The sequence below is a fragment of the Anas acuta genome, chromosome 5, assembly GCF_963932015.1.
Source record: "Anas acuta chromosome 5, bAnaAcu1.1, whole genome shotgun sequence".
In the NCBI taxonomy this organism is placed as follows: domain Eukaryota; kingdom Metazoa; phylum Chordata; class Aves; order Anseriformes; family Anatidae; genus Anas; species Anas acuta.
The window spans coordinates 31,247,427-31,269,883 of record NC_088983.1 but is presented as its reverse complement, the minus strand read 5'-3'; the positions used below and the strand labels follow the sequence as shown (position 1 = coordinate 31,269,883).

General features: G+C 47.3%; 3 protein-coding genes across 4 annotated transcripts; 2 read left to right on the top strand and 1 right to left on the bottom strand.

Annotated features, from left to right (window-relative positions):
* Positions 1–31: 31 nt before the first annotated feature.
* LOC137857337 (protein-L-isoaspartate(D-aspartate) O-methyltransferase-like) lies at positions 32–5,648 on the bottom strand. Of its 2 annotated transcripts, none has more exons than XM_068683664.1 (9): positions 5,516–5,648; positions 4,403–4,528; positions 3,418–3,522; positions 2,817–2,848; positions 2,232–2,336; positions 1,872–1,992; positions 1,100–1,185; positions 695–864; positions 32–385 (listed from the first exon to the last, which is right to left on the bottom strand). In XM_068683664.1, the coding sequence occupies exons 2-9, from the start codon at positions 4,515–4,517 to the stop codon at positions 373–375; spliced, it is 747 nt and encodes a 248-aa protein (XP_068539765.1). In that variant the 5' UTR covers positions 4,518–4,528; positions 5,516–5,648; the 3' UTR covers positions 32–372. The 2 variants fall into 2 exon arrangements, with proteins under 2 accessions (XP_068539765.1, XP_068539764.1); XM_068683663.1 differs by lacking the exon at positions 5,516–5,648 and adding an exon at positions 4,920–5,067.
* Positions 5,553–11,211, top strand: CCDC32 (coiled-coil domain containing 32). Its single transcript, XM_068683665.1, has 3 exons — positions 5,553–5,793; positions 7,717–7,873; positions 9,348–11,211. Exons 1-3 carry the CDS (start codon positions 5,553–5,555, stop codon positions 9,481–9,483), a joined length of 534 nt encoding a protein of 177 aa, XP_068539766.1. The 3' UTR covers positions 9,484–11,211.
* A 7,830-nt stretch (positions 11,212–19,041) lies between these two features.
* Positions 19,042–22,109, top strand: LOC137857333 (prolactin-releasing peptide receptor-like). The gene is made up of 3 exons (XM_068683658.1): positions 19,042–19,201; positions 19,559–19,696; positions 20,262–22,109. The coding sequence occupies exon 3, from the start codon at positions 20,329–20,331 to the stop codon at positions 21,418–21,420; it is 1,092 nt and encodes a 363-aa protein (XP_068539759.1). The 5' UTR covers positions 19,042–19,201; positions 19,559–19,696; positions 20,262–20,328; the 3' UTR covers positions 21,421–22,109.
* The last annotated feature ends 348 nt before the right edge of the window (positions 22,110–22,457 follow it).

The following is a 22,457-nucleotide window of genomic DNA, read 5'->3' as shown; positions in this document are numbered from 1 at the left end:
GGTTGCTGACGCAGGAAAGAAGAGACCGCGCTCGCGTACATGAGCTCGGGGCTCTGCGCCGGGAAGGGCGCCTTGTTTTGTCTCCAAGCGTTAGAGGGGCGCTGTTAGGGGGTGGCTGCGGGGAGCTGCGAGCCCTCCTGCCCCTGCGGCTCTCTGCAGGGGTCACCCGGGGCTGGGCTCGTCCGGATCACGGCACCGCGGCCAGACCCGGCTCAGTCTTTTCTCCGTCCCTCGCTCTGCTGAAGCAGCGCTCGCCTTGGCCAGCACAGCCGCTGCCGGAGCTCCCGCTCCAAAAGCAAAGCCATGCAGGCCGGCCGAGTCCCGTCTGTCCGTGAGCTTTCTGAGGTGAGCTTAGAGATTTCCATCCCGCTCTCAGAATTCGTCCCTGAGGCAAAGAAAAAGCAGCGGTTACTGTCACGCGTTTGCCTTTGGCTCAGCGAATTGACACAGCTGCAGTGTTTATGAATGCGCAGAGGCTCCAAAAAAAATGACACAAAAAAGGCTCGAGTCCTCAGTCTGCGATCCCTAGCTAATAGAAAACACATCCTACTGCCCTGATGTGCCTACTAGTTAGCCTCTTCCTTCTGTCCTTTACGAACAGCAGCTGCTAGGAATCCAGGGATCTGTCAGCAAAGCCAGCACTCAAGGAGAGCAAGCCCACAGGGTGGAGAGGAGAAACGCTGCAAGTGTTTACCGAGGCCACTGCTTTTCCTTATCCGTCAGAGGGACGTAGATCACGCCCATCAGCTGGGTTTCGATGATCTCCCCGTCACTGGTTTTGTCGTATTGCATCAGGACTTGGTTCGCACCCTCGGGACCCACGGGCAGTATGAGCCGACCGCCTGGCTTCAGTTCATTCAGCAGCTGGCAATCGGAGAGATAGGAATCAGCAGAGCCAAAAAGAGATAACAGAAGTCAGCCAAGCTGTGAAGGTCACGACATCTTGAAAAACACAAGCTTGCCAGCTCCATACAGACAAAAAAAAAAAAGGGAGGTTCCCGTGGTTCCCTAATTATTAGTTCCCTAATTATTATAGTTTTATCACACCTACTGATGAAGGCAGCCAACAGCAACTGACACCCCGCACGACCACTCTTACCTCCTTTGGTACTGTCGGTGCTGCTGCCCCGACATGAATGGCATCGTAAGGAGCCTCCTCGGGGTATCCCTGCCTGCCATCTCCAACTGCAGGAGGGAAAAGCAAGCAGAAAAGACTTGTTCAGACAACAGTTCCATGCAAAAATAATTCTCCATATATTCTTTGAATTGAAATTTTGAGGAGGAAAACTTTGTAGCAAGACTGTGATAGCAACGTGAATTCCCACATCAGAGCACTGACCTGTCTGCTAGAAATGTAGCATTCGTTTACATTTTAAGAATGGGGAGATATTTCTGGAATTGAACCATGCTGGAAAATGGAACAACCAAAGGCAGGAGGGCCTTTATGTAATACAATAGCTTTGTGCAGTCTTGAGATTTTGCGTACAGAATAAGCTGATACAAGTTAACAAAACAAAAAAAAAAAAAGGAAAAAACACAAAATAAAAGCGTGTGTAAACTCACTCAAACTAAAACTCAGATGTGGTACAATCCCTCTCCTCTGAAGAACACCTCTTACTGAATGTGTAGGGACTACACATTCAGATGTGAGGTGTGTGCTTGACTGCCTGCAGCATTAAAAGCTGCTTATGTACACAGTAGCGTTCAAGTCAGTGTTAAACTGCGCTTAGCCAGCCAGCGATTTCTAGCAACAGCATGGAAAGCATTAGCACAGCTTGGAGCCACTGTTTTGAGAAGCAGAGCTCTGCAGACAGCCAGAGCTAATGAGTGCTCACAGGAGGGGTCAAGCATCAGGGTCCCAGAGAGCTCACCCACAAGTTTTACACGGCCAGAGCTGAGCAAAGTCGGATCGTCTTCTTGGACGTTTCTGATGGATTCGTTCACCAGCTCTCTAATGTGTTCTACACCCACGGCTTTCCCTGTTGGGCCCATCTACAAAGGAAAGAGCAGACAAACACCCATATACCTCCCACATGCACAGAGATGCGGAAAGACTTTGTACAGCCTGTAGGTACAGAGGTGCATTTTATAGAACAAGGTAGTGTGGGGGCTGGAGAATTTCTAGGAAGAAACTTAAGAGCAGAGTGTCTGGACAAGGAGGTGCAGATACTGTGCCACTTTGGTTTTAAGGCTGAGCAGTTCCAGTTAGGTTAGCTATCCCATGAGCTTACCATCCTGGCAAAGCAAGCTGTAAGGTACCCGCTCCCAGATCCGACATCCAGTGCTTTTGCACCTTCCACAAGCTGATCCTTCAACAACTCCAGTGCATGGGCATGCTGTGCGGGTACAAATACAAGAGAGTGTGAAACATCCCATTTTACTTTCCTCCTCCTGCAACTTTTTCTTGTTCCAAGCACTTTGTGCTCTGATTTAAACACAGCACACTGGGCGTTTTGTCTGACATGTTCAGAGCGAGTCGTGTCAGATCTGGAATGTCTCTTTGCAGAACAGCAGTTACAAAGAGGTTCAGTCAATATGCAAAGGAGCAGGACGAAAAATATCATGCAAAAATGATTATTATTATGACAATATTAATGGTTCTCTCCAGTTACACAGAATTTCTACCTGAGCATGCTTTTAAATGAACTAAAAAAAAAAAAAAGTTTCAGCATCTAAAGAAGCAAGCACGATAATCGTGTCTGCAGGACCTGTTTCACCTTCCTACTTTAGTATTTAAGTAAAATTTAAAAAGGCAAGGGATGGGGGAGACAAACAATTTCTTGCATGTCTGTTAAAAATAATTAAGAATATCTCACCATATGTGGTGCACTGATTGTAGCCTTGTATCCTAAAAGGAAGCCAGTGACAAGAGTTACATGATAAAGAAATGACGGTGATAAGATCCAATTCATTATCAAAATCTCCACCGTGAACAGTTCTTTAATCTCCCTCCCCATTCCCTAAAATACAAATAGACTCTTCTTTTGCCTCACTAAAGCATTTCACTGACTTATAGTCAACTCCTGAAGGATTAATAATAAGATCAAGGTAGCTTTAATGCTTCAGCTCCCAACTGCTCCAATCTCCACCCCCCCAGCTCATTCATCAAAATGTTCTGCAGCTATCACAGGCTGTGTTTGTTTCCCTTCCACAAGCTGAACTCAGAACGATCAATGCACGTTTTGACTGTGGAAAATATATATTGTTCTATTGTTCTATTTCCTCTAGATCCCACAAGCTGAAATATGGATGAGGATTGCTCTACCTGGCCTGTCTAAAAACTCTGCTACTGTTTTGGTGAGAGCGCTTCCAGCATTAAGAACTCCAACCTGATGAGCCACCTCATGCCCCTCTGTCACTGTGGTTAGCATACTCAAAATAAACACCATAAAAACGGTGAAACTTTGAGTTACTCACCAATAGATTGAGGAGAATCCATGTATGGGAAATATTTGATGTAGTGGCCTCTGTCAGTAGCCAGTAACACATCAAAGACCCGCTGGGATTTAATTATTCCTTTTTCTGGGAGATGGAGGAAAACAGACAGAGAAAGGACTTAAATCCTCAGTATGGAAGCAAGAAGGTATTTGGAAGGAGGCAATACAGTTCTGGGAGTTAACAGCAGAACTGGGAGAACCCTTACTAAGCTATCTGAGAGTTGATAAAAAAAAAAAAAAAGAGAGAGAGAAACATACAGAGAAAACCCTGCAGATGAAATTTTCATACATCTTTTTCAGGTTTTGCTGCACTGGATGAAATCACAATACGGTCACACCACCAGCCCAGCCTCTCTCCGAGGACTGTTAGTTATAACTACAGCATGCCTGGGAGCGTTAAATATAGTAAACAAGTCACACTTTCACTCCTGAAGGCGGAGACTCTGGTTCAGATTTAATGACTATAGAAACATTCACCATTCCTTTGCACTGCAGGGAAAATCAGCACGGCTTTAGCAGCTGAGGAAATTCAAAGCTATTTTTACTTGTGTTCCAGATGCTGCCCGGCGCAGGGCAGCACCACCACGCGTGACTCCAACCCCAGGGCACATCCTTGGAGGTGAAACCCTGCCAAGAAGCTGAGCATCTGCCGGCTCCGAGCAATGCTGCTCCATGCAGTGTTTTAGAAGGTGTCACGCGTTTACCCCGTGAGAGGAACGGCAGGCGGGCTGTGGGGATAGATAGCCTTTTGGGCTACTTCTGGCACAACCTCTTGTTTCCAATTATAACTAGGACGAGTTCAGATTGCGACGCTGAGAAATTTCGGCCGTCTACTCTACTGCTTCAGGACGACCGGCGTCGTGTCGGGTCGCTGCAGGACACCAAAAACCTTAACCCTGAAGCACCGGAGGCTCCGAGGGGCAGCTCGAAGCAGCTGGGGACCTGGACACGGCCTCGTTACTCACTGTAGAGGTTGTTGACCAGCTCGGGGTGCGTCTTTCCGCTGGAAGTCCAGGCCATCGTCCTGGCGAGGAGCAGTCCCATGAGTGTCAGCGTGGCGCAGGGCAGCAGGGGGCTCATCCCACGGACACCTGCCAGGGGAAAGGGGACGGGATCGCTCATGGGCACGCCCAACCCCGAGCCTTTTTTGGGTTAAAAACGAAATAATCGATACTGGGCGCTGCTCGAAGGCGGCGGAGCGCGCTACATGGGGCGCCACCAGCACTGGTGCATGGACACCTTGGTTATCGGTAAGCGCCGTGCCGTAATTACCGGCTTTTTGTGCTTAAAGGGAAGAACCGTGACGTAATTAACAATAATTAAGGCTTTTTGCGCTTAAAATTGCAAATTACCCCGCGCAGCCCTCCAAAACACAACGGCAAGGCGTCGTCCGCGGCTCACGGGGACACCGGTTAACGGTCCCGGCCCCATACGCGGCCTCGATCCCTGTCCCTGTCCCTATAACTGTCCCCGTCCCCATACCTGTCCCGGTCCCGTCCCCGCGGCCACCCCGTTGCCAGGTGTCGCGCCCCGCTCGCCTACGCCGCTCAGCAAACCTTCCGCCCTTTCCCAAGATGGCAGCGCAGCAGCGTCACTCTCCCTCCCATCTTCCCGCCTCCTCTGAGGGCTCGGCTAATGGGCGCCCTCTTCCCACCCAAAGCGGCGCGGTGATTGGTCAGCCCGCACGTCAATCTTCTCTCGGTCTGAAGCCGTCGCGGCTTTGCCGTGTTGACGGTCCGAGCGGCGGTGGCCGAGCCAGGTTTGGGGGCGAGGGGCGGCGCGGCCCCGCTGTGCCCGGGGAGGGGGAGGGCTGCCGAGCTGGGGGGGCGGCTGTGACAGGGGCTGGAGGGGCGCGGGGCCTGCAGGGACCGGGCCGGTGGGCGGCCGGGGCCCCGCGGCCTGCTGCTGTGAGGGGTCCCTCAGGGCGCGGCTGTAACCGATAGCCCCGGAGTGGGTCACCCCCGTGCTGCGAAAAATCCCCTAAATGTGCCCTAAGAACACCTAAAGGTGCCCTAAAGGCCCCACTGAGGTGTCTCGAGCAGAGGGCAGCGGGTGTGGAGGTCCCGTGTCACGCTCACCGCGCGCCCTTTCTCCCCCTTCCCTCAGCTCTTCGCCATGAGGATGATCGAGAGCGCTGATGCCGCCGTCGCCAGGTCCAGCGAAGACCTCTGGGCTGAAATCTGCTCCTGTCTGCCCCGGCCAGAGCTTCAGGACGACAGCGAGGCGTTCACAGACTCCTTCACGGATGCGTACGCCGATGGGGGAAGTCAGAGCAATGTGTCTGGAGGCTCTTCCCAAACAAACCTCAAGCCCTGGGCTCCCCTGAATGATTCAGAGGTGTATTTGGCATCCCTCGGTGAGTGTCTGGTCAGGTGTTGGTTCCTCCATGTGCTTAGATGCCTGCTGATAACTATGGCACTGTTTATGAGGCCAGGGTGACGGTGCTCACACCTCTGGTTGGAAAAATGTCTTGCACAAACTCAGTGGTTCATCTGACTCAGTGCAAGTGGCAATGAGAAGCACAACTGTAGCTTCTTCAGCTATTCCATGGGAAGAAACTCTCTATCAAGTATAAACCAAAGAATTTTTGCTCTTCCTGCAAAATAAATAGAATAGGGATACTGCTGTTTCTTTCTCTGGGCAGCACATAGTCCTACTGTAGTTGACTGAGGGAGGGGAAATGTGGTTTGAACTCGCTATAGCGCCTCTGTGTTTCTGTGCCACCATCATTTGTTTCATTATTTCACGGAGTCTCAGGAGATGCAACTGAGTGCAAAGAAAAAAAGTGAGATTTCTGTGACCTCTTTTCTGGCTGGGGAGGTAGGGAGGCAGATATAGGAAAGAAAGCTTTGATGCTTTCCCAAATAAAGCCTGCTAGAATCTGTATTTTAAAGTGACAGATCATGCAGTTAACCTCAGCGTGATTAGTTAATTCCTTCATAATCTATAAAACATTCCTTTCTGTGGAGTTATTTTTATTTGGGTCAGTTTGTAATCTGGTTTGCAGTGCAGCCGCACGGTCATGTTGGCTTGCAAAGGAGGTTGCATGCAGGTACAGACCAAGAGGAATGGGGACAGGGTTGCAGAAGTGTTTTTTTTTGTTTGTTTTGTTTTGTTTTTTTTTAAAAGCTTTTATTTCTGCCAGAGCCTCCATTTTGACTTTGTTACTGTTTCAGACTGTTGTTTCACAGTACACTAAGTAGAGCTCTTGGTATCTGATCAAAGGTGCCATAGCAACAAGCCACAAATTGCTCTTCAGTTATTAATTGCTGCTACAGTTCCCATTTGTTCAGAAAATGCTAATGGATTACTTTTCACAAGCAGGCTTCATACTAGCATAAAGCTAGCACGAAGTTTGTCTTGTGCATTCTAGCTAAGTCAACAGAAGTATAAACTTGTACTGGGTTTGTACGTGGCCAGGATTAATAACTGAGTCATCATAGGATCAGCCTATCGGTACATTTGGCCAGTTATGGTATTTCAAGTCTTAATAATTGCCCAGGCCAGACACTTTCAGTGACAAGCAAATTGTGACACAAGACAAACTCGAAAAAGAGTAACAAGTGGGCCACCGTGTCTTGAACTAGTGCAGTTCAACTGACAATCATAGACTTTTCAATTAAAAAATAAATGCGTGAGCATAAGTTGATTCCTGACCCAATTTAAGAAGGAATCCATTATAAAGGGATTTTGTGACTGAAGGAACTCCATGAAATTTGCTTCCTTGCAGCTTTGTGTACTGTAGTTGGATTACCCTGCATCTGGTAAAAACATTTTCACTAGCCTGTGACTGAAAAACTTAAAACATTACATTCTGTTCTGAGATATCCGACTGATAATACTGCTGCACTCTCTGCATTCCACCATCCCTGGTCTCAGTTTGAGCATTATTTGCATTTCGCACTGCAATTAGTGTGATTTATATTCCATCCCAATTTGCATGGAAAGCATGGGGACTTACTGCCTCCAAGATCTGTACCTTCTGTGTGAAGGTTTCATTGAAATTGAACAGTAAGCGCAAAAGTTATTAAAACACAAAAACAGGCAGAGTTGACTGATTGCATACACACCTTATTTCCTTCTGAAATGTCACTCCAAATTACAAACGCACACATAAATGAAATGCTGTCATGCAGACTTCAAATAAAAGAAAAAGTTACTTTTTAAAATATTAAGTCTTGAAATGTTAATTTAACCTTTTTAATATCAAAGTGTAGACACTTTTTTCTTTCCCCTGAGAAAATTGTAATAAAGATCCCCTCCCCTTTTGCCTCTTCAGAGAGAAGACTGATGAGAATAAAAGGTTTGTCTCAAGAGGTGACCTCCAAGGACATGCTGCGTACTCTTTCCCAAGCTAAGAAAGAATGCTGGGACAGGTTCCTGCAGGAGAAGTTTGAGTCTGAATTTTATGTAGAGGGACACGAATCTGATGAGAGGTAATAAGCAGGTCAAAGAGATGGATTACCACTTAAAGCATAATTGTCTATGTTGGCAAATAAACTAGACTTAATTTCTTAAAATGTAAAAATGTTTGTCAGGACTTGTGAGGGGGCATTGTGACAGAAAAGGTCTCCCTGCAGTTTGTCAAGACTCACAAGCTTTCTAAACAACTTTGATAATGACCATTTCACAGAATCACAGAATGATTGAGGTTCAAGGGGACCTTTGGACATTATCTGGTCCAACCCTCTCCACCAAACAGACTTGTATCATGCTAGAGAGAAACAGACAGGGCACGGGTGGGTTGAACTTTCAAAGCTGTTTACTTTTTTGCATCCCTTGGACTGGGGTGATGTAGAGTGGAAAGAACAGGATTCTATTTGACAACTACCCTTGTCACATTTTGGGTAGGGAGGGAATGTCTAATATATCTCAAATTGCTTTTTTTAAGGCCTGACTTTTAACAGCGAAGTCCAGACCATTCCCTGCATCTTTGTCAGGGCCCAGTTAAGTACTGCTTCAGAGACAAGTGGAATTTGAAGTTCTTTCCAGGGTTGGTACAAGTCCTGAGATTAGATTTCCCGAGTGGCTCTCAGTTTGGTGCCTGCCTTACAATGCTTCTGCTCTCTCACCCGTTGCCCTTTTACAGATGATGTATGAATTAAGATGAGAGTCTTTTTCTTTAGTAAGCTCACACTCCCAATCACTTATAATGCTCTCCATATTTCTCTTTTCTGAGCTGACATTTTTCATGATTGCTTTTAACTGAAAAGAAGATTATCTTTCTCCCTTGAAGAAAATCTACTTCAGCTAGTTTTGGAGTTCAAGTATGACAAATAAACCATGTTTACGTGTGGGTTTTAGATTCTTTGACCAGTTAACTTGGATGTGACATTTAAAAAGCAAGTTGCTCTAGGCATAGATGCACTTTGTTTTTAAAGGCTGAGGATGTTATCCATGAAAACACTTTCCTCACCAGAATTTGACTGAATGAAGTTAGAGGTTACCCCTGAATGGTACCAGATTACTTGATTCTCATCCAGCAATGTAATTAAACCAGCCTTAACTTTTAAGCACACAAATCATCTCACGGACACTACCACGTAAAACTCTGCTCTTGTAAAAGAGCAAGGACGAGTTAATTTTCCAGTGCAAGGACTGAATGGCATGTATCACACTTGCTGGAGGATAAGCATACAGATGCACATTTTAGAATTAAAATAAACTTGAGTCAGTATTTAAACAAGATGGGGTAGAACTTTTCTGGTCAGACCAGCTATTTAGAGATAGGCTATGAGAGAGTGTTTATTTATGTACATCTGTAGTATCCATAGCATTAGCATTCTAGGATGAAGATGTACTTTTTGCAACCTCTCCCCCCTTTCTGACATTAGTGGGGCTAACAGATCTTTTCATACCTTCCTGTGAAATTGCTCTCTTATGTTTCACTCTGTCTTTGCTTTCCCTCAGCACGCTAGAGCATCTAAAGCGCTGGCTACAACCTGATAAAGTGGCAATCAATACTGAAGAAGTACAGTACCTCATCCCTCCAGAATCACAGGCAGAGAAGCAGGAGACCGAAGAACCTCCAGCTGCTGAGCAGTGAGATACAAGCCATGCCTCTCATCCAAACCCCAACGAAGCTGTGTGCAGGAACAGTAATAAATAACCCGAGTGGGGGAGGGAGGCATAAGCACGTATTGTCAGTCATTTAAAAAAATGAAAGAAAGCAAAGACAACAACAAAACTGCTCTGGACCTCCAGAGATATTGACTGGCATTCGTTGTAAGAGTGAAACAGCATACATTGAACTGAAATCCTACTTCAATCTAGTCCCAACCTGTAGCAACCTAATCATTCCAGCATGAACGTGAATTGTCTGTAGCTCGTCAGGAGGCACGCTGAACAAAAGAAAGAGCAGTTGTTCAGAAGCATCAGAAAACATAATGGTCTAGAATAGAACAGATAAACCACTGAATCAATTTTTTTTTCCTGTCTTGTACCTCTTTGATCACTAAATTGGGTATTCTTTTCTTGCAAAGTTCACTGTGTTTTCTATTGAACTTCACTGTTTATGATTGAGCTGGCCCTGAGCTGTGCCTGGAGGAGGACAGATACTGTCCACCTACCTGAACTTTGAGTCCTAAAGGAAACTGTCACTGCAGTCGTTAAATTGATGATAATATTGAGATTGTAGCAACAGGAGACTACTTAACATTCCTGTCTTTGTAATGTTCCTTCCCACTATATTGGCCATCCAAACTCTGATAGAGAACGAGCTGGAGAGGGAGTATTTTTATTATCGGTCATGTTGTATCTGTTTCTCTCATCAACTTCCGCCCCTCCAGGGGAGGGTAGGATGAGTTCCTACATCAGGAAAACAAGTGTGATAACCAAGGAGGCTACAAATAGCTTGTTTTCATCACAAACTAGCACAGAATTATTTGACTTTATATTCTAGTATGTGCATATATATATATATATATTATATTCTTCAATCCTGTTTCCTCTACAGAGGGTTGTTTCCCATTATTAATCAAAGAATCAGCAATTGTGTACTTGTATAAGACTAATGCTTCTGTGAGCTGTGCTTTCTGTCTTAGCATTGACACTAAAGGTCGATAGAGGGAAGCAGTGTACATCTTCTGTCAGATAAAGCTCTTTAAACAGAAATTGCAGGGGTAGTTCTAGCAGCTTATGCACGCTAGCCTGTTCATTATGTATCTATGAAAATACATTTTTAAAAGGAGCTCCTTGGTACCACCTTTATTGTTTCCTGTCACTGTACAATTATAAATGGTGCTATTGTTTCATCCCCTGACAGCTGTTATTCTGTTGCTGCTTCTTCAGTGTCATGACTTGGTGTTTGCCCACACAATCAGCCTTACCCGTGTAACCACCCACCCCAGCCTTGCCATTTACGAAAGAAGTCACACTCAGAGGTCTCCGTTAGAACAAACACTGAGGTTTGAGAAATATGGTGAATCACATGAATGTCAGTGATACAGGACCTACAAAGCTCTGGCAGTGTTGAAAAGGGTCTCTTTGTCATCTTTTAAATGTCCCTATTAATTTATCTCTAAAAATAAGTCTGCTATGCTGTACAGTCAGATAATGTGCTGTAAATACTCTCACCTGTGCTGTCAAGCTGTAATGAAGATGCTTTTGAGTATTTATCAGAAATGGTATGTACAAAGAGAAAAATGCAGTTTCTTTTTCTGTTCCCAGGCTATTTTACAGTCAATACCCTTCCTTCTTGTGATTAACAGTGGCTGTGAAGATACTTTATATCATCTTGTCTATTCCCATTAAAGCTATCTGAGCAAGAAATGTATTCAAAATAACTACTGAAACATTTAAAGTCTCAGGTCCCCATAATCTAGCTCTTCATTTAGAGAAAGCAGTACTTAACATTTTAAATAAAAGTAGCTCAGCAGCTCACGGAAAGGGCTTGGGGAAAAATTGTCCAAACCCAGAATTAGCTGAGCACTTCAGATTTGCATTGATACTCCAGTGAGACGTGCACAGGTCCTTTGCTACTTAGTTATATTTATCTGTTCTTCACATACAGAAGAATGAGGGATGGGAAGGCCATCTGCCTCAATTTGTCCAAAATACCAGCTACTCTGAATGGCATTTTGCAGAGCAGAATCTTCTTGAATGTAGCAGGGAAGACCAGCTATTTCCAACCATTTGCATTTGTAAAGCTTGCTCTTCCAGGATGGCCTGGAACAAGGCCTGTTGCCCCAAACTGAGAACAACTCCTGAAAACTTTAAATCAGATCCAGGGACTTAAGTAAAACAAACAAAACGAACTCAGAATAAATCAGTATCAAGCAGAATGGATGCCAGAAAGTCAAACAAATGCCTTGTGATGGAGGAGGAGACGAGAACTAGTGCTGGTTGTTTCAGTGATAACTGAAGAGATCTTTGTCTGTGAGGCGTGTTCCTCTGTCAATCCCCTCCCTGAGCAGCACCAACTGTGTTGTCAAAGGGTTTGTTGGCTTCCAGCGGTGTAATACCAGCTCCACCTACCGGCTTTGGCACGGCCAAGAAAGCCGAATGAGTGCAGGACTCTGTGGTGTTTTTGCCGTGTTGTGATGCTGGACACAGGTCAGGAAGAAACACTGGTTTCCCATTTGTGGCTCTTGATTGGTAATGTCAGCACAAGACAGTAAATTAGGTCCTGAAGCGTTGCAGCATCGCTTTTTCAGGAGAGAATTAGACCTGCCAAAACCTAACCGCTTATAGATTGGCATTTAATTGGAGACTGCATCCCAATCATGCAATGGATCCAGACCCAGCAATTGGCAGCTTGCTCTGAAGGCTGTCTGACTCGGTCTAACTCAATTGGTGCGTAAACAGCAGGACTAAAAGAACCCATCTATCAGCTTAAGAGCAAAAAGGGTTTAAAAATGCTCCAAGTACACCAAGTATCTAGTTTTTAACTACCTATACTTTTATTACATAGAAATACTACATTTGAGTAGCATAATCCTGTGTTGCTCAAGGGGAGAGAAGACAGCCACTGAAGGCACTGTGCTACAGGTATTTGGATGAACACTCTGGGAGCTTTCATGTGGTCCACCCTTTGGACACACTGAGCTACAGGAAATCAGACTTGAGCCTGCTCTGTACTTAAAATCATCATAAGAGTAACAGGAACTCATATTTTAAGACTTTTGGAAAAAATTAAGTAGCTTAAACTGAGAGTAAATGGCAGAGTCATGTTGTGTGCGGGTAGTGTTGCACTCAGGTGATGCTACACGTGGTTTAACTAGAAAGGACATTATGTGAAGCTGTTATGGGTTATTGTAGGAAAAGAAGACTGTTTAGCTCTCACTCAAATAAACCCTTGCTGATATAAACAACATTTCCACTAGGGATTTTTTTTTATTTTTATTTTTGGCTTATACAGCAACACTAAGCCTTCCTACCAGTGGCAATAATTTACATGCTGGGAGATGTGCCAATCTAAATAACAGCAACAAAAGACAAGCTGCTGATAACAGCGCAGCAATAGAGAAAAACAAACCATCAGTAGGCATGGGCAGGCCCACAGCAGCACTGTCTGAAAGCAGCGTGTTCAGGCTGTGACTTACCCGCAGAGAGGTACTATCAAATAGGGAGGGCGATATTTTAGTGTGTGGGAAACCAGTGATCACAAGTGCAGTGTTAGCTCCCCAGCTCTGTGCCTTTTAATGACAATTCTCCCTTATCTCAGCATGAAACAGCCTCTCCCTACCCCCTGAAGCCTCCCAGAGGTATGGATCACACCAGCATTGTAACACATCATCATCATCCGGCTGTCAGTAATTTGTTCTCAAGATGGGGCAGAATAAAGTTAAAAAAGGGGAATTTAAGACAATATGACTGCAGTTTGTCAGAGCAGAGCAAGAACCATTTCTGCTTAATATCACCAACCAAAACAACAGACAAGCTAAAGAAGCACAATGGGCAGCATGCAGAAAGAAGGAAGGAGGCTGAAAACCAAGTTTCTTAAAGCATCTTTTTGTAAGAAGCAGCACCTAACACAATGAGTGACAAAAAAATAATAAAACAAAATAAACAGGTGATGGCTGAGGCTGATTAGCATCTCTGTGGAATATAATTTGCTGTAAACATTTGTTACACACACCTATCGAGCACAAGCCCACGCACAAATTCAGCATATCACCAAGGCCAAGGTTTGCCAGCACCTACAAGAAAATGGGGACGGGAAGCTGCTGGCAGCCTGATCCTCCTGCAGCTGCTCTTCCTGAGAACTCCCACCCACCAATACGGGGAAAAGGAGTAGCTCACGGTGTGCTTAAACGGAGGAAATCAATCCAGAGCATGAGCTGGCAGCGCCGCGTAATGATGCTAAGAATATGCTGCTCCTCTGTAATTGACAGGCTGTCTAGGATTTCGAGCTGAGAGAGCTTGCAGCCTGCCACAGGAGGAAGGACCACGCTGTGACTCCTGCTTCGTAGACAGGTGGCTAAGGTGGACGTGCCCCAAAGTGGCTTTGTGTGGTCCCTCTGGGGAGATGCTGAGCACCACCAGCTCCTGCAACCCACAGATGTTTCTAAAAGATTACCCCAGTATTTAAAAATGGGGTTGAAAACCACAAATTCAGGTCCTTGATCATCACCTGTGAAGGGTAGAATGGGCACTGGGATGCCATTGCAGGTGCCTCAAGTGTTGGTGCTTCAAGCAGCATCGTCAGACAGCAGACAAGGAATGAGCAGGGCAGGATGAAGCTTCTGAAATCATCTTAAAATCCACCTGTCTGGCCTCCTGTACCCACTCAGAGCCAATAAAATCCTGGCATGGGGCAATACAAGCTCTGGAGTAAGCAATCCCTCCTCTAGCTCGTTAGAAAAGATGAGGATTAGGTCAGAAAAGACTTTTCCAGGACGAGGCTGTGCAGGGGGAAGTGCTTCGCTGCCCAGACTGGGGTGAAGCTTCGGCTGGCCTGAGGTGGGCAAGTTCCAGCCCAGCCAGCAACAATTTATTATTTTGCTGTCATTTTCAAGCCACATCTCTCATCTAAAATGATCTTTTAAGAGCCTTCTGCTTTTCTTATCAGATTGTTCTGCTGTTTAAAATTAACAGCAGCTCTTGGCCAGACTGCGATATGGAAGCAAAGATTATTTTCTTCCTGCTGGTTATTTGGTGGAGATGAGTGCTCTCCTTTAAAGTCAGCTCTCAGCCAGTTTTAATAACACCAACCCACATTCATCAGATCGAGACAAATTAACAGCTTTTGTCTGCCAAAAGTCATCTTTTTGCAGAGCATCTTCTAGGACCACTCCGAGAATTTCCATTCATGTTACCAACCAGACATTTCCATCCGATAATGATTATTATTTTTAATTTCTCCTCATGTCACTAAACCACAGAGATGAAGAGATCTTTCATGGGGAATCAGAGACTTCTGAAGATGAGGGAGCTGCTGGGAAGCGACCTGTTTTGGGGCTGGCACCCAGATCCCCAGTGGGTTAAATAACGAGCAGCCCTGCTACTCCATGCTCCATTACCATGGGGCACACAGGGATTGGCACTTCTGACTTTGAAGAGAAACAAAGATTTGGTTTTCCTTCCTTCTTTCCCCCCCCTCCAGAACAAAACCTGCAAAGCCAGGATGATTTCTGGGTGCTCGTTGCCCTTATTCAGGGTCAGCAGAGCAAAGAGGTGGCACAGATGGTGTTTGCTCCTTCTCCTGAGCCCTCACATGCTCACCCAGCCAGGGACAGGGCTGCAGGGATGTGCAGAGCAAATATAAAAGCCCACATCAGCTCCTTATGCTTCATGCTTTATGTTCATGCTTTTCACAATCCCCTGTCCTGCAGTAAGTGATTGGAAGTGCTGGACACCCACTGTGAACTCAGCCACGTGGGCTTTTTTGCAGCTTTTTTCCCTTGCACTTCCCAATGTTTTCAGCTTTGTTTTTGTCCAATATGGGATGCTCTGAGATGAAGCCCTTCACTGTCCAGCTGAAAATAGACTTTAACTCTACCCTCCCCCAGAGCACAAACACAAATCCCCTTGGCCATCTCCTCCTACATTCCCCAGGTAAATCACCAAGCCACTCAGATTTGCCAAGTCCTCCAAGTGAAGGACCAACGCAAATTCGCTCCTGAAGCCAGCCACCAGCAGAAAGGCCATTGCCAGGGTAACAAGCAGCCTCTCAAGTGATTTTGGGGCACTTTTGGGCCAGGAAGAAGTTTTTTGGCAGCTGCACCACCACAGGCTCCCTCTGCGTAGCAAGGAACCAAAGCACGTGGCCACCACCAGCCCCATCCGAGCACCAGACAGCCCTCCGGGTCAGCAACCCTGCTCTCCTGAGGCTTAATTTCAGCTCGTTACCACCGAGCTTGTCATAACACTATTGCATAAGGCGAGGGATACACGGTAATCACTGCAGTCAGAGGACATCGACACCGTTGTTTGCCTCTCAGCAGCTATCAAGTCTTTTTAGACATCTTTCGTTGTGAACTTGATCCCACAACTGAAATCGATACTGAAGCAATACCCAGTCCCTCTCCTTTTAATTGCGTGATGTAACTACGGTGTGGTAATAAATACCCATTAAGGCTAATTTCTCCCCAGCCCCTGTTTCTAAGATCTTTTCCCACACATCAATTCACCAAGATGAAATTATCTGGGAACCATTTCCAAAATTTAAATCCAAGTGCAGAAACCCCTTTCTGGCAGAGAAATAAACAGATTTCAAAGGCATTGCCAACATAAAGCCGGGAAGAAAGCAGAAGTTTAAGCCTTGCTCTTTGATCCTCCACTCCTTCAACAGCCTAAATCTGTTGAGCACCTCCCTTGCCAGCCTTAAGCAAGGCAGCTGGGCTTCTTGAAGGCTAGGAGCTCAGAGCTTGATTCCTGCCATATATTTTTCCTCCTATTTTAAACTTATTTCTCCTTTTATTTTAGGCTTTCCTTACAGCAGGATATCCCCATCCCCACCCCCTGAACCTTCTCCAGCACTGCAGGTGAAGTTTGACAAGCAGGGGGAGAGCTACAAAGTGCATGGCTGCAGATAGCTCCTAGTGGGAATAAAATGGGGGTTTTTGTGAATTTTGGGGGTTTTGTGAGTACTCACATTTTTGTGTGATCTCTCCTTGCTTCTGTGCTCTGTAGGAGCAGCTTCATTGACCTCTTCTAGCAGCTCAAAAACCCCTTTGCACAACACCAGGGCTATGAAAACCCTCTCATCACCAACCACAGCTCTTATAACATTTCCCTCCCCCTCCCCCCAAACAAACAAAAAAACAGAACATCCCCATTTTTAATTTTAGTCTTACTTTAATTTTCATTTTTAAAACCCTTTCACTGCTAATTTCTAAGTTTAGCAAATCATTTCAGCTCCACTAAACCCTGCCACAACAGAACAACAAAAAGAATGCATTTAACTTGGCTAATTAACTCAAAAAAAAAAAAAAATCAAACCAACCCACCTCTGCTGTGACCTTTTTATATCTACCTGGGGAATTGGCTCCATCTGCCCCAGCACCTTTGCCTGATTTTGCCACAGCTGAAGCCTCAACCCTGGCTCCCCTGGGTTTAATCTCAATATCTGAGCACAGAGCTCACCTGTGCTGCCTCAAACCTGCCAAAGGAAGATAAAATCAGTGACAAAAAGGGAAATCTCATTAAAATAGCTTCAACCCTGCTTCAAAGCTGTGTCCACACCTCCAACCTGAGCTGTGCTCTGTATAGAAAATTGCATAGGCATAGACTGGATTTAGGAGAGGAATAATGGTCATGATTCCAACCATGTGGATCACGCTTGCCTTTAGTCCCAAATTTTTATTTTTTAAATACCAATTGATTGTGGCTGGATGATATCCTGAGACCATGCACCCACCTCTCTTCAAATCCGAGACACAAAACCCAAAGTGAATGGATGTGGGTGGAAATCAATACAACACAGGAATGCCCTCCCGCCATTCCATACCCTCACAGAGTGTGTCTAACATAAAATAAGCTTTTTTTCCCCCCACAGAAGAAAGCAGAGAGGCCAAAACAGGAGATAAAGAAGATTGTTTACAGCAGCTCATGGCTTAAAAAAGCTGCAACCACTTCCATCACTTTAATAAAAAGCTTAGCTTGTCTGTAGTAGTGTTTTAATGGCTACTTATCCCCCAATTCCAGAATAGCAGGAGATGGAAGAGGCTGCTCTCTCAATACCCAAAGGTATTAATGCGAAGCTAAGGAATAAGAAGGGAAGGAAAAGCCCAGATTTCCCTGAAGCATACCTGTTTAAAACTAGCCTAATTCATTTTAAGGATGAAGAGATTCAGGCTTATTTTTTTAAAGGTATTTGTATTGTTTGTAAACACAGACAGGAGAGAAGAGTCAAGCAAGCTAACTCCAGTCCTGCTTCTTGCATGACTCAAAGCACATTGCAGATGTTTTTTTCAAGTGTTTGTGCAAAGGGCATTTTAGTGATGAAGCTTTTTCTCCACGTTCTTAAAAATGTCGATGTTGAAGTTACCTTGAAGGTAAAAGGCCCACGGATCGTGCAGGTCACCTATTTCTGGTGTGTGCAGTCATGGCTCTGTGACAAGAGGTGGCTCAAAGTGCCTGGTGAAAGCTGGTGCTTCAGTGGGAAGAAAAATCGTCACATGCTGACAGTCTTTGACTCCTATTTGGACTGATATGACCCAAACTTGCAGCAATTCTGATTTATTTTATAGTATCTGCACCCTTTGCTGGCATATGTGTTGGGCATCCCTTGACCTATGGCTGGGCTGCTGTCACCCCACAGCTGCCCTTGGCCCATGGTTGGGCTGTCCTTGCCCCCACTGCTGGGTGTCCATCATCCCACAGTTATCCTTGCCCTGTGGCTGGGCATCCATCGCCTCATGGCTGCCATCACCCCATAGCCACCCTCACCCCATGGATGCCTTCACCCCAGGGCTGGGACATCCTTTCTCCACGGTTGGGTGCCTATTACCCCAACCATGATTACCCCACAGATGTCCTTGCCCCACAGCTGGGCCATACTCACCCCTTGGCCCCTCCTGCCCCATGACTGGGCTATCTTTACCCCATGGTTGGGTGTCCACTGACCCATGGCTGGGCCGCCCTCACTCCATAGCTGCCATCACTCTGCATCACCCCATGGCTGCTCTCGCCCTATGACTGGGTCATTTTTACCTCATGATTTGGTGTTCATCATCCCACAGCTGTCCTTGCCCCATGGCAGGGCCATACTCATCCCACACTTCAGTGTCCATAAACCCACAATTAGATGTCCATAAACCCATGACTGGGTGCCCATAACCCCATGCTTAGCTGCCCACCACCCCATGGCAACACCGCCCCCACCTCACCCTGCCCTCACCCCACAGCTGGGTGCCCATCACCCCACACCAGGACCCCCTCACCCCACAGCTCGGTGCCCACCCCTATCCCACAGCCCCCTTTGCCCCCCTCCCTCCCTCCCTCTCCCCCAGCCGGGGGTCCCATCGGGGAGCTCCGAGTGGTCCTTGTGCCCACCCACCCCATTCCCCCCTTCCCATGGGACCGACCCCCTCTCCCCACAGCCCAGGGGGGTGAGCAGACCATCCCCATGGTACCAGGAATACCCACCCCTCGGGTGGGACTACCCACCCCGCGGGTGGGAACGCCGCACTCCTCCCCGGCTTTTAATCCCGCTGCTCCGGCACCGCATCGCCGCGAAAATCGGGGATGGCAGCGGACGGAGGGCTTGCGGTAGACATCAGCTCCTGAATGAAACCCCCTGCCCCATCCTGACTGGGACAACTGGGGAACAGTGGGGTCCTGGAGGAGCTCCCCGTGCCTGCCCAGGCGGATCGTGGGTGGTGAGTGAGCTCCGGAGCAGGGATCGAGAGTGGACTCGACTCCCACCTCCTTAAGGGAACAAAAATAATATTTTATTCTTTCAATCGATCATCAGGCTTGCTTCTACTTTCTATCCAGATTTTGTTTTCCAGGGCAGGGTGTGCAGACCCAGCGCTACACGGCTTGCAGCGTGAAGTAGCAAACTGTAATACCTCTCAGTAAACTCTGATTGGTTATTTAATTAATACCATTTCCACCATCCACAAGGGGTAAGGAGATTTTTTTCAGGTCCTGGAGAGGGGGACAGAAAGGTAAATTTGGCAGCGTGGGGTCCTGGGGGTTAATTCTGCATTTTCCTGCACTTTCTGCTATAATAGATTTGCCTCCCCCCCGCCTTGTGCTGCCGTCAGGAGTTTTTTGGGGCTGCTGGGGACAGCAGCCACGCGCTCCATCCCGCCGCCGCCGTCGCTGCAAGGAGAAAGCAACCCGGGGAAGGAGACGACAAAGTGCCACAGGTAATTAGCCAAAGTGATGGGGAAAGGGAGGACTGAGCACGGGGTCGGAGTGAGCGGGATGCTGCAAGACATCTCAGCCAGAGCAGTGACGGGAAGGTGATGGGGGAAATATACAATTTTCCGGGGGGAAATACCCAAGGGGACGAGATAAGGGGATGAGGAAGAGGTGGGGAGGAGATAAGGGGATGGGGGAGAGGTGGGAGACATCCCTCCTGCTGAGCGGGGTGGCTGGAGGCTGGCAGGTGAATCACTAAGAGCAAGAAGAAATGCAGGAGCGTCTCTTTTTCCCCGCTGCATGTCAGCACAGCTCCCAGCTACTTTCCATGCAGCATCCCCAGCCCCTGCCCCCAGGCTGGCTGCTCCCTGCAGAAGCACAGCCACTGGTTAACCTCTTCCTAGCCAAGTTCCTGTTTTCCCTACACCAAAGCTTGGATTTGTCTGCCCCTGTTCACTCTCTAAAAAAAACAACACTGCTGGTGGGGGCTAGAAAATAGGACCTATACCTTGGGGACAGACCTTGGTTCTTCTGGGTATAAGAACCTCAGCACTTTTCTTTCCTGTTCAGGGCTAATTTTCTGGTCTCTGCCTGACTCCAAGGCAGGGAGGAGAAGCAGAGCTGGTCCCACCTCAGCATGGCTCACAGCCAGCTCCCGAATGACTCCTGGCAGAACGGCTCAGCCCCTCTCTTCACTGGCCTTGACCTTCTCCTGGAGCTCAAACCGCTCTTCATCCCACTCTACGCCACCCTGGTGGCCGTGGCATGCACAGGGAACCTCTTCCTCATCCTCCTCATCGCTCTCACCAAGAAGCTGCACTGCACCACCAATTTCCTGATAGGGAACCTGGCCGCAGCCGACTTCATCATGTGCCTGGCCTGCGTCCCGCTGACCGTCTCCTACGCCTTCGAGGTGCGGGGCTGGCTCTTTGGGATGTTCATGTGTTACTTCGTCACCTTGATGCAGGCTGCCACCGTCTTCGTCTCGGTGCTGTCCCTCACGGCCATCGCTGTCGACCGGTATGTTGTCGTGGCGTACCCCATCCGCCGGAGGATCAGCCGCAAGTCCTGCATCTGCATCGTGGCCTGCATCTGGTTGCTCTCCATCATGGCCTCTGTCCCCACCTCCCTGCACACCCAGTACTTGGATCTCAACACCATTGGCCATGACATGATCATCTGTGAAGAGTTTTGGAAGCATGAGGAGAGGGAGAGGCTGCTGTACTCGTGCTTGATGCTCCTCCTGTCCTACATGCTCCCACTGTTGGCCGTGTCAGTCTCCTTCTGTGCCATTACCTACCACCTGCGGAGGAGGAACATCCCGGGTGCTGCCTACCCCTGCCAAGACAAATGGACCAAAACCAAGCAGAAAACCTTCCGTGTGCTCACCGTCTCGGTGGTGTGCTTCGCGATCTGCTGGCTGCCCCTCCAGGTGGTGAACTTCATCAGAGACATCGACGAGGAGTTCACCATCTTGGACAAGAGGTACGTGAACGTCATCCAGGTCTCGTGCCACTTGATTGCCATGAGCTCTGCCTGCTACAACCCCTTCATCTACGCCTCCCTCCACGACAAGTTCCGCTTCCACCTCAGCAGCTACTTCTACCGCAAGAAGAAGAGCTCCAGCATCGTGTCCTGCAAGGCCTCGCGATTCAACACTTGCTCCACGCTGGCAGATGCTCCAGCTGGGGTCTCAGATAAGATAGCTTTGCAAACCAGGTTCTCTTAGCTGAAGTTCCCCAAAAGACTTACTTGCTCTCAGATCTGGCGTACACTTTGCTTTAGGCTGGACGTAGGAGCTGGTTGTGGTGGTTTGTTGCTGTTCCCAGAAGGTCCCTTGTGCCTGGCAAGGAGCAAGCACAAGGCAAGCAGCAGATGGGATGGGTGTGTTCGAGGAGCAGCTCCTCTGAGCAGCTCAGGGATGTTTTTTTCTTGGCAGCAAAGCAAAATGGTGCAACAACAACCACCACAGCCACGCAAAAGTGGAGCAGTCCTGAGCAGGACTTGCCTGCTAGCCCTTGTGCAGACACGCAGGACCTCGGGTAGGTGTTTCCATAAGGCACAGCTAGAGAGAAGCAAGTGTCAATGAAGCAGCGGTTGCTTGCCTGTTGGAACAGAACAATGTACGTATATCCAGATGAATGACTGGACACGTAACCAGTCTGATATAGTGCTCTAAGCCTCAGTTTTCAGAAATGCCTATGCATCAACACGTCCAGAGTCTGCCTCAATGTTTGCCCTTGCTCCGTGTGCCAAGGAGAAGTGCTGGGTCGTGCAGTGCAGTTGGGTACGGGATCTATACCCTGTATCTCCAATCACAGCTGGCTATAGTAGGTGGCTGGTGTTGTATCCAGCACAAAGACCTCTCCTCATGGTGTATTCAGGGGTGGGTCAGCTTCTCAGCAAGGTGTTGGGTGCATTTAATACATGTTGGGTGCATTTAAACAAGTCTTTGGGCTGCACGTCTTCATTTTGCGGGATAAAAATTGTTCCTAAGCAACAGATAGCATTTTCTGCCTCTGGAGGAGCACCAGCTCTCGCAGGTAGCAGTTAAATAGCTGTGCATTTTTTTTTTCCTTTTGTTTAAATTGCAGTCCATTGGTGGAAGGACAATATACAGCCAGAAACACACATTCTTCTGTCAGTGAGGATATGGGTACATGTGACTACCTGTAGCAGATGGCTTGTTTTGAACGGGGGGAAGACTTCCATAATGTACTTGTCCTTCTGAAGGAGTCACCTGTGTAACCTCACTTGAAGGTCCCG

Coding starts and splice junctions, on each gene's coding strand:
- LOC137857337 (XM_068683664.1), bottom strand. CDS start 4,517: ATGAGCCCCCTGCTGCCCTGCGCCACGCTGACACTCATGGGACTGCTC. Junction 3,523..4,402: donor GCTGGTCAACAACCTCTACA/GTGAGTAACGAG, acceptor TCCATCTCCCAG/AAAAAGGAATAATTAAATCC. Junction 2,849..3,417: donor GGATTCTCCTCAATCTATTG/GTGAGTAACTCA, acceptor GCTTCCTTTTAG/GATACAAGGCTACAATCAGT.
- CCDC32 (XM_068683665.1), top strand. CDS start 5,553: ATGAGGATGATCGAGAGCGCTGATGCCGCCGTCGCCAGGTCCAGCGAA. Junction 5,794..7,716: donor GGTGTATTTGGCATCCCTCG/GTGAGTGTCTGG, acceptor TTGCCTCTTCAG/AGAGAAGACTGATGAGAATA. Junction 7,874..9,347: donor GGACACGAATCTGATGAGAG/GTAATAAGCAGG, acceptor GCTTTCCCTCAG/CACGCTAGAGCATCTAAAGC.
- LOC137857333 (XM_068683658.1), top strand. CDS start 20,329: ATGGCTCACAGCCAGCTCCCGAATGACTCCTGGCAGAACGGCTCAGCC.